General features: G+C 34.3%; 2 protein-coding genes across 2 annotated transcripts in view; both read right to left on the reverse strand.

Annotated features, from left to right (window-relative positions):
• Window positions 1-1,250, reverse strand: part of LOC101991570 (sulfotransferase 1 family member D1) — a 19,853-nt gene extending 18,603 nt beyond the window's left edge. The window contains exon 1 of the mRNA XM_026785246.1: window positions 1,024-1,250. The gene's annotated coding sequence lies outside the window, so the exon portion shown is untranslated. The remainder of the gene's footprint in view (window positions 1-1,023) is intronic.
• A 6,732-nt stretch (window positions 1,251-7,982) lies between these two features.
• The window catches only part of LOC101991859 (estrogen sulfotransferase, testis isoform), a 10,714-nt gene continuing 7,413 nt past the window's right edge, over window positions 7,983-11,283 (reverse strand). Inside the window, exons 5-7 of the mRNA XM_005359445.2 lie at window positions 10,890-10,984; window positions 9,458-9,638; window positions 7,983-8,095 (exon numbers count right to left, since the gene is read on the reverse strand). Coding sequence (XP_005359502.1) covers window positions 7,983-8,095; window positions 9,458-9,638; window positions 10,890-10,984 — 389 coding nt within the window. The remainder of the gene's footprint in view (window positions 8,096-9,457; window positions 9,639-10,889; window positions 10,985-11,283) is intronic.

An 11,283-nucleotide genomic window follows, 5' to 3' on the forward strand; every position in this document is an offset into this window, starting at 1 on the left:
GTAGCCACAAATCCAGCCCAACTTGTTAAAGTCTTTTGAAAACAACTTCTCAAAAACATTTGCATTTAATTGCAAAGGTTCTTTTATAATTAACTGTGTCAATTTTTAGAGAAAAAGACTAAGTTGTTCTTGGTTTAAAAAACAAGGATAAATTTTCTAACAACCCAGGAGAATGAGACAAGAAAGAAAGTTCAGTGGTTAAAGAAAAAAAGTGCTTGTTACTCTTGCATTTAGTCAAACACTAAACTTTCCCATGGCTACTTCACAGGGCTCTTCATCAACCAGAACGTTTTTGTTCTGTGCAAACTTGTTACCATAGTGTTTTGTTATTGAACTGAAGCCAAGGAGAAGGAAAGCGGTCAAAAGAGCATTCTAAATGGAGAATCCGTGCATTGACAGCAGTGGGAGGGGCACTTAAAATCAAATGGGAATATCCTTTAGGAAATAACAAATCACCAGAAATTTAAGAGCAATTACCACAGTGACTTTTTACTATCTAATAAAATAAACTATATGTAAACATATTAAAAAGCCAAAATATTCTAGAAGGAAACACAAATTAGCTATCAGTGGCAAATATGCTTGATTAGTATTGGCATAGTTCTTCACTGTCGAGATCCTGGAGAATCGTATAGAAATAAGCTTATTTTGATTATCCTTGCCTCCCTGTTGTTTTTATGGCTTCCAATTACAGATCGTAGGACTCAGCCTCAGAATATTCCCCTGTGACGAACAGAAATACTGAAAAGATGAAAAGTAATATTTACTATGACTGCAATTTATACCTTTAATATTATTTTCATCTTAACAAACATAAAACTTCGTAGAGAAGACTAATTCAATAGAACTTTAAATATTAATGTTCTGTTTTTACTGGGAAGAAATTTAGAATTAAGGATTTCCAAATGTTTCCTATCTTGTGGTAAAAAAATACAAATACAAGAATGTTTCGGATTTTAATCTCTTGTTTCTCAGTTCTAGAATGTAGGGTTATTAAAATGATGGAACTTATAAATTACTTACCAGGCACTTGTGACGAACTGGAGGACGAACCTGAGGACGAACCTGTGTTTGTAGTGATGTTATTTAACAGAAGCCTTGTTCTCTGAGTTGTTTTGAATGGTGAAGCCTGAAGACTAATGACTTGCTTAAAGTTATTTGCTTTGCTGTACAAAGTCAGTTGCTGTCTTAAGTTTAAAAGACTCAAGAGTGCCTTATAGGTGTAGGTTAAAATTGTAGGTAGAATAAAATACGATAAAAGAATATATCTATTCTGAACTTACTGCCCTGAAGAAGTTATAATCCACAGTGAAAGCCCCTTTGTTTTCACTCTTGGAGCTCCTGGTTTGGAAGGAAAAGCAAACAACAGAAGCTGTTTCAGGGCTCCAAGCCCCTAGGAGTCAATCCAAGGAACAGTAACTGAATTCTGCAACTACAAAAGCAAAAGCATGTTCCCTGTGACGGAGAAAGGCGAGAGGAAATGTGGCCAGGAAAACATGGAGCAAATTCTACTCCTAAATGACTCTGTACCATCCTGAGACAAGTAGAAATATCTGCCACCATTCCAAACTGTGACTGTGATAAAGTCTGTTTCCAAATACAAGTAGATTAAGAGTCTTAATTTCTCATACTGCCAAAAAGACAGCCTGGTATGTGCTTACTGCTTTTATTCCTAGTTTTCACATCTGATTGTTGATGTGACAAAATAAGTTGAAGTTAAACCCTCCCATTTTGTAAGATATAAGGATATAACTATTTTTTATTATTCTCCTGTGTGAACGTCTCGGGCATACATATATTGTTTGATACAGAAGAAAAATCTTGACTGGGGATTTTTATTTCAGTTTTTTGGGCCAAAATTTATCTCAGGGCCTGTACCTCAAGGCCTGTAGGATAGAAAAAAGACTGGCTTGAGTTTGAAGGATAGTCTTAAAGCTACCGAGGTGGGAATGAGACAGTAAAATCTAAGTAGATGCTTTTTCAGGCAGAGGTAGGGTTTGGCTGTCTCTTATTGACTGGAGGTGTTGTGCCCAGATTACGACCCCCAGAGAGACCACCAGAAATCAGAGAATTCCAGACTGCAATAAGCAAGGTTTGTTGTTAGCATAATATGGGCTAGCTTGGGACTCATCTCCACACTTGTAGCAGCGAGGCAGGGAGGAGCTCGAATCCCTCTGTAGGATTAGCTTCTTAAAGGCAAAAACTACAAGTTCTTCAGGGCCTTCACGGGGATTTGGCATGGGTGCAAGTTCTTTGCTCTTTCCATTCTGCAATGTCAGGTTGTTCTTTTTTTTTTCAGAGCAAGGTCACCATGTCAGGACATCTTTATCAGTCTCCAACAGGTGGCCAGGTGTCCTTGTGCTTTGGAATTTCCCCAGTAGGGAGGCCACTATCTTTTCTGGGAACATGAAGCTAGTCTGAAGATTTTTTTTTATTTTTTTAATTATTTTTTTTTTAATTTTAAAACACCCTGCTAGGAAATTCCTTCTCGTTCTTAGAGAATAAGGGATGAGGGTCTCACTGAGGTATCCCCACATCACACAAGGTCACTTAACCTGTGTAAGCTGATGCTCACAGTAATAAACTGAGTTCCTGCTTTGACTTGACTCTCTATTGCTCCTGATTGTCCTGCTTGGTGGGGCTGCCAAAGGGAGGATAGTGTATTCACCTTTCCCTGGGGAATATGGCTAAAGAGGCCCTGGCATCAGTCTGCTTCAGGGATGAGGCCACCACAGACCCAATAGCATGTTTCTGCAGGAAACAGCCAGAGCACACCAAGCACTCATAGGCTTTGAACAAATGATCAGTACAACAACAAAGAAAAAAGTTCCCTAGATTGCCACCTCCTGCCTTGTAGACAGAAAGTGATCTGCAGGCTTTTAGCATGCTCCCATGTTTCCTTTCTACAGGATGCTAAAGATTTGTTTTCTAGTAAAATGGCATTATGGAATTGTTGTTTCCAGTCATAGAACAAAGTTGAAACAAATGAATCATTATAAAAGAAAATAGAAGAATTAAGTGACAAATTATATCCTGGTCATTTCACTGAAGTACAGACCACTAAGTTTTTTCTCCTGAAAATGAACCAGGGAATTCAACAATAATTAACTTGATTTCACACTCTTCTCTCCTTCCTCTCTCCTATCAAGAAGAAAACAAAGGTACTAGGACACTGGGGAAATAATCCAGAAACATTATCCTCCTAGTCCAGGAACCAACATGGAGAAAAGAGATCTTAAGTGAGTATACTGAAAAAAGCCAATGCAGTGCCTTAGAGGACTTTCATTAATTCTAGTTACAATTGTTTTTCAGCTATTGCCATTTTGTTTGTTGCAAATCATTTAAGATGTTTTATAGAAATAAATGTATAATAATAGATTCCTAAGGACAAAATTTATGAATTTGTAGAATATGTGTCTATGATGTGTGAAGATAAACACATTTGAAACACACACACACAAAAAAAAAAACCAAATAGCATCATACAGACAGTGTACAGACAAAAGTGGAAAAAAATGACCTCTATTATACATGGCATAAAACATGTGGGTTTGGGGAAAGATGTGATCTGAGTGGATTTTATCAATATTACTCAGGCTCTGGCAATACTAGACCTAAAGAAAAGGTATATATCCAGACATGACTAACAGTTCTTTCTGAAGTCTTCATTAAAAACAATCACCAAGCTTGACATGATAGTGCATGCCTTTAATCCCAGCACTTTAGAGGCCAAAGGAGGCAGATCTTTGAGTTCTAGGCCAGCGTGGTCTATTGATCAAGGTCCTGATTGACCAGAACTACACTGAGAAACCCTGTCTCAAAAAAACCAAACATAAATAAGCTAACAAAAATCACTAATGGAGACTGTTTTAAATTTAGTATTTTTTAGTTATGAGTAGTTTTTGTCAATATATACATTAAAAATTTCCTTTCTTCCACACAACTTGGGTCTTACATTTGAGATTTAGGACAAAATGATTGGATAATTTAGTTAAAACATGAGTTTGATATTTTAAGAGCTATTGCAAATGATAAAATATCAGGTTATTGATATATATGTAGGAACTTCTAAAATTGGCTATTATTGAAGATGAATACATATGATTTAGTAATCACAGAGACACCTTACCCTTCATTGATTCATCAATTATTTTAGAAATTACTACACAACAGTTGCAGCGAGATTGAATAACAGAAAACACTGCTGAATTAAATCAGCCTATATATTTTAAATATTGCTGACCTCAGAATGGAAACTGGGATATATGTTTCATTGGAAAGAGGTTTTACTTTTGATTCCACAGGAGAAGAAAAGTTATAAATACAATCAAAATTGATAAAGATTTGTTTCAAACAAGAGAGACCTCTTGATTAGAAGAGGCAATAGACAGTTCATAAAATACTATGACAATTCAATTTAAACTAACCAAGAAGACTAACAAATGCTTTTCATTTGATCAGATATAATTTGCTAAAAGGGAAACTCCCCAAAGTTAGGACTGGGGCAAGTTTTCTTTTTCCTTTCATTCCAGGAGAATGAAGGCATAAAACTAAGAAATCTGAGGACCCCTGAACAAGTGAGACATTTAAAAAAAAAGGATTAATAATCCAGAAAAAAATCCCCCCAAAAGACTAAATTGGCCTATTGGTATATCACATTTACAACAGGATAAAATTTCATAAGTCTTCCTTAATGTGTGGTTCTACTATTCTCTATAGACATAATACAAATGTTCTTTTTTGGTCATTTGTGCTCTCACTTCAATTAAAAATTAAAGCTGGAGTTTGAGTGGGAGTGTGGATCTCTCTTTCCTTAAACTGAAGCATGCTTGTTAAACTAAAACCCAAAATCTCTCTCTCATGGCAGAAGAGTCATCTGATAGGTAACAGAAGAAAAACCAAAATTAAGGGGTTATTCTATTGTCACTAATCTCACAATTCTTTTGTTTTGAGTCTTTAAAATTTTTCTTAAGGTATAAATATTATCTCAAATTTTATAATATGTATATGTATATATTTAAACTTCTGTTATGTTATTAATGGTCATATAAATTATTAAATAATTCTTTAAAAAGCCTTTATCTAACTTCTTGTATATGAGTTTGGGTTTGAGTCTCTATTAGGTAATTAAAAATTAATTTTTTGGACTCTGGATGTATATAACAAATTATGGTCCTTTAATCTCTTTGATATATGCTGCATATGACATTTAAAATGCTTAAGTTTTCTGCAGTGAACTATGACCATGCCTAACAGTGACACTTGATGTCTCCAAAATGAAGATGGGGCCCCATAATGATTACCCAGATTATGGTAATGCCACTAAGTTGATAAACACCACCCAAAGATCGCTTTTGGACTACAAACTTCTCAGTACAAATTCAAGATGGGTAGCTGAGATGGTCCAGTCTCACAGACTACTCTATGCAGGACCTGAGATAAGCCCTACACTTTCTCATTACACAGAGACTAGACAATGAATGATATGGGTAGCTCTCTGAGGACTTATCTCATTTGTTTCAGGGTCCTCTAAAAATGCCATCAATTCCAGAGAACAGGAGATAATTTTAAGAACACTATGCCTATATTCCCCATAGGTGGGGTGGGAGGTTTTTGGTCATTCAGTGGGTTGTGGATATTTGTCTCTGTTTAGGGGGATTAGTTAGTTGATATTGGTAATGGTCATGAAAAAAAATCTAAAAAAAAAAAGGAAAATTACATTCACGGATCTTGTTCTGAAATGAAAAAGCATGATATAGAAATGGTAGGATAAAAAGATAGATTACTAAATCTACTTTTAAACTCAAAAAGCAACTACTAGTCTTAAATATTTTATGCTGGTATGAATTTTTGTATAATGATACAAATTTGGGATTTTTTTTTCTGTTTATATATTTTTACTCTTGTTTATGATATTTTTGTATATAGATACAAATTTAAGGTTATTTTGTTAGAACCTACTATACATACATATCTACTCTTGTTTAAGGTATTGTAATTATATAGTTCATTTAGCATTGCAATGCAACTTTCTAGTCCTTAAAATTATTATTATATACTATTTAAGATAATAAAGAAATGCAGGTTAATAGTTACTTGTTACAATTAAACTTGCAGTTATGTGAGATATGTTTTCAAGGTCAAACTGAGGTATATTTTATATAGAGAGGTGGTCTTCCAACACACTAGAGATCTACAAAATATGACACTTAAGATGTTTTATTAGCATAAGGGTTTTATGACAATGAGACAAGTCTGTTCCTGGCAACACCAATCTACTTCAGATAAGATGACAGAGTCATAGAAACTTCATATGCAGTTTGCTTTCTTTGTGGCAAAAGTTAGACACTGGACAAGAGACTACCCTTACCTCAACTGTTGATACTATGCTGTCCAAATTGGACAGATAGGATGCAAAAAAAATGACTTCTGAAATTTGCCCAAAAAAGGTGGGACAGTGCTTCAAAATTTCTGCATCACAGAAAAGTCTGCCAGATATTTTAAGTTTAGAGAGAAAAAATGGATGCCACATTACAGAGGTTCCTTGGGTAACACTCTAGTCAGCCAGTTGTTTATTTCATTTCTTAGTTTTGGTAGTTGTTTGCTCTGCACTTCCTGTTTACTCAGGCAATAGTATATCCTTCTCAGGTCTCTGATAGAATTAAAGACTAGATATAAATTTCCTTGTTACTAAATTCAGAAAAGAAACTCACAAAAGAGGCATAAAGCATATAAGGTTGAGAGACTTAACAAGATAGTTTTGGGTTGGTAATACAAGTTAGGACAGAAAGCAAATTCAGTGCAAGATTTTGAACCCACCAATGCAGCATAGAAAGTGGAGTATTTTCTCTGATTTTGTCAAATGAAAATGGACTGAACATTGTTAATGTAACTCTTACATATATATATATATATATTTGTATTTAGTTATTATACTTATCATATATAGTTCTACTATGTTAGTTAAAAATCTTCCCTTTTTATTTAGACAAAAAGGGAGAAATGCTGTGTGATATTTTGATTGTATTCTGACAAAAATGCTTGATTGGGTCAAAGGGCAGAGCTAGCTACTGGTTAATCAAAATTAGCAATAGAGGTTTGGAGGACTGGAAAGAGATAGGGACAGGAAGTAGTATGGGAGGGCTGAGAGAGGATCTTGATCCATTTGGAGAAAGGAACAGAAGAGGTAGGAGGTGACTGGTGGCTGCTCACCCCATTCTCTGATCCTTCAGATTCCTACCCCAATATCTGACTCCTGACTTTTTTATTTTTTATTGATAAGGAATAATTAGTCAAGGCTACAACCATCAAGTTCCAGTGTGTGTAGATTGTACATGATTCTTCACAACAATGATGGCAATTTATGATTCAATACTCAATTAGAATTGACTTAAGGCTCAAAACATAAGAAAATACTTTTATTCAGTTTAACTAATTTTCTATCATTTATGCATCTTTAGATATTACCTTCAAGTGACATTATAATTCATGGAATTGTTTTAATATCTTCATATAATTTTGTATATATTAATCTTCCAAACACAATCACAAAGTTACCTACTTGCCAACTTCAAACCACTTTCATATTTTTGATCTGTGTGTCACTGAGAAAACACTTGTATTGTAATATGAATGTTTAAATATAGAGACATCAAATTATTTCTGTTAAAAATCTTTGAACCTGTAAGAGGAGATTCTATATCTTTTTTCTTGATTTTTTATTGAGCTCTACATTTTTCTCTGCTCCCCTCTTTGCCTCCCCTCTCCCCTGAATCCTTATCTTCTATATAGGAAAAAAATGTGCTTTTTTCTGTCAAACCATGATATGAATTTAAACTAATATGAAAATTTAAAACAGAGAGAGAAAGAAATTAAATCATCAGCCTTCAAAAGATTTTTGCTTCTATGGAAAGACAAACCAGCAGAAACTGGAGGATATATTGAAGAATGTTCCAGTTTCAGATATAAGATCAAGAAACGACTCAGAGCTCGTCTCTAAACTTCAGGGTGCATTCCTTCATCTGTTGCTCATAGTGCTCATCAAACCTCTCCTTCAGTGCTACTGTGAAATGGTTCTTCCAGTCTCCTACAATTCCTGTAAGGAAGCAGAAGGAAATTGGGAGTGTCAATTCTTTGAGCCAGAATCATGAGATTTGTCTATCCTATATATCTTTCATAAATAATGTGAAATTTTCTCCTAATGTCAGTTTTCTCAATAAAATTATTATCATATTTTATTTTACAATGACAAATTTGCCTTTATTGTTTTGAAACATTTTCTTTGAAATTCCTATTAACTCATTTATTCTTAATTGAACTGCTTCAAATGAGCTATCTTCTTTGATGTTTTCTCTTGTATCAAGCCTTCTATAATGTGATGTGGGATTCCTCTCTGTATACTGTAAATACCATTGGTTAATAAAGAAAATGTCTTGGTCCTGCACAGGGAATAGAGGTAGGCAGGGAAAATTAAACTAAATGCTGGGATAAAGAAGGGCGGAGTGGAGAGAAGCAATGTAGCCCCACCAGAGATGGATACCAGAACATTAGCCAGTAAGCCACAGTCACGTGGTGATACACATATTAATAGAAATGGGTTAAATTAATATATGAGTTAGCCAATAGAAAGCTAGAGCTAATGGACCAAGCAGTGATTTAATTAATAGAGTTTGTGTGTGATTATTTTGGTTCTGGGCTGCCAGGACAAACAAGCAGCCTCTTCCCAAAAATGATGAGACCAATAATGTAATAATTCGCATTATTGAATATTATCTTTGTGATGATAAGTCTTTCAAATCCACACTTATACCTTTATGTCCAATTATTTACATGATGTTGCTACATAGATACTATATAAAAATCCCTAATTTCAGGCATACAAATTGACTATATTGTGTCAGGTAATGATCCTATGTACATAAAATTTCCTTTTGTTGTGTTTTGATATTATTAGTAAATAGAATTATGTTTGAATTCCTACCTTAGTCATTTAGTTTTCAAAACTTTCTGTCATTTGTATAAGAAAATATGACTGACTTTCCTGAACTTGTTTTTATCTCAAAATAGTTATAAATTCTAGTTAGAAATCATAAACTATATAGATAATATGTATACGGCATAGGATATACACTAATATACACAGACCTAGTTAATGACACTGGTATACTAGATGATATTTTTGCTGATGCTGAGACTAAGATGTTGGCCATTATGTTCAATATAATATACTTCTGAAAGGGAATAAGCAAGTACCAGAAATTCATTATTAGTAAATATGGCCATATATAATAATAGTGTTTAATGCCTCTGAACAATCCATAATAGAATAAGAATATTCAAGATAAAAGAGTTTAAAGAAAATACATGCTGATTATGCAGGGTGAATAACCTTGACTAGATTTTTGCCTAAGTCATGGCAATTTAGACCTTTCAACAGAAAGTCACATGACTTTCTCACCCTTTCTCATGAAAGGTGATACTTTGGTGTTCATCATGTCCTCTGGCATTGTTGTATAATTGGTGGATGGATTGTTCTTCATTTCCTGGAATGAAGTATGCTCAATGATTTTGTCCACGAGCTCCTCTGAAGGTTTTCTCCCCAGGAATTTTATCAATTTTATCACTTCTCTTCTGATATCCTATGAGATACAAAATGATTTGAAAATCATATTGACAAAATTGGTGAATAGGTCTTAACCTAAAAATGAAAGAGAATATTTTTTGTATCTGGTCACTTTGGAATTAAATTAATAATGAGGAAATCAAACTATTCTAAACAGTTCTTCTACATCTAGAAATAGATGCAAGAGACATTTCAAAAATTGTTAGGCCTGGCCAGGCGATGGTGGCGCACGCCTTTAATCCCAGCACTCGGGAGGCAGAGGCAGGCGGATCTCTGTGAGTTCGAGACCAGCCTGGTCTACAGAGCTAGTTCCAGGACAGGCTCCAAAGCCACAGAGAAACCCTGTCTCGAAAAACCAAAAAAAAAAAAATTGTTAGGCCTAAATAAATGACTTTTAAATGTTAACTGTAGTTCATTCTAATATTTTCATTTTTATTTATTCTTTAATAGATAATGCAAGAGTGTGGTTTTTGTGTATCCAAGTTTGCATGTGTATGGGCATACTTGCACTTGCATTTAAGTGTGTGAAAGCCAGAAATGTGTGACATATAGCTTTTTCTACCACTCTTCCCTTTTTTTTACTGACAGCATGTGCCACTCAACCCAGAGATCACTGCAAGTGTGACTCTGGAATCCTCTTTTTCCATAGCTCTAGGAATAGGGTCAGGCTTCCATGCTGACCTGGTTTTATGTAAGTACCAGGGATCTGAACTCTGGTCCTCAAAGTTGTAGAGCAATGACTTTATCTGCTGACATATATCTCTGGTCATTTTTTAAATTATGTTTATTCTTCTTGAGGCGAGTCTTGATATTCCACTCAAACATGTCCTGAACTCATGACTGCCTGTCTCAGTTCTATAATTGCTGTAATCACAGTTGTAAGCAAATATGACTAGTTACTATAATCTCATACATGGTATATGCACAATGAATTTCATATATAAAGGTATAAATCCTCAGGCTACAGTGTCCAGTAAAATATCAAGTTTGGTGATTATCCATTCATGTATGCTGTTATTTTGTTTCTTAATTTTATGAATTCAAGCTCTTTTTGAAAATATTATCATTAGAAAATTTTGACACCTGGATTTAAAATTTATATTAAGTTGACTAAACTTAATCAAACTAGAGTATCATGTTTTTCCTTTTATACTTCTGCAAGTGGTTGCTATTATATTTCCAATGATAATATTGCGTCCACAGGCTTGTCAGATGTTAAGAGCATCTTAAAACCTACTGGAATGTTCATTTGCCTTTTATTTCTTACCTCTATCATGTCTTCATAGAACATAAATAGTATAGATGGATTCTTACTCTTTTCCCACCAAGATTTCACATGATCATACCAGGAACCATACAAAACTGAAATTAGAAGAAACAAATGCAGGTACTACACCATCATTTTGCAGCTTGATAGACATATTCAAATTGTTAATAAGAGATAAAATGCTCAAGAAATGAGAGCCAATAGTTAAGTTAAACTTATTAAGAAAAGTTCTGCTCAGTAAGGATACAAAAATTATTGTATAATTTCATGTATAGAAACACATTTTCAATTTTAGTATAATGATATGTATTATGATGCTGAGAAAAAATAAGAAACCAACAGGGCGGTGATGGTGCACGCCTTTAATCCCAGCACTTGGGAGGCAGAGGCAGGC

Source organism: Microtus ochrogaster, linkage group LG1, assembly GCF_000317375.1.
Source record: "Microtus ochrogaster isolate Prairie Vole_2 linkage group LG1, MicOch1.0, whole genome shotgun sequence".
In the NCBI taxonomy this organism is placed as follows: Eukaryota; Metazoa; Chordata; class Mammalia; order Rodentia; family Cricetidae; genus Microtus; species Microtus ochrogaster.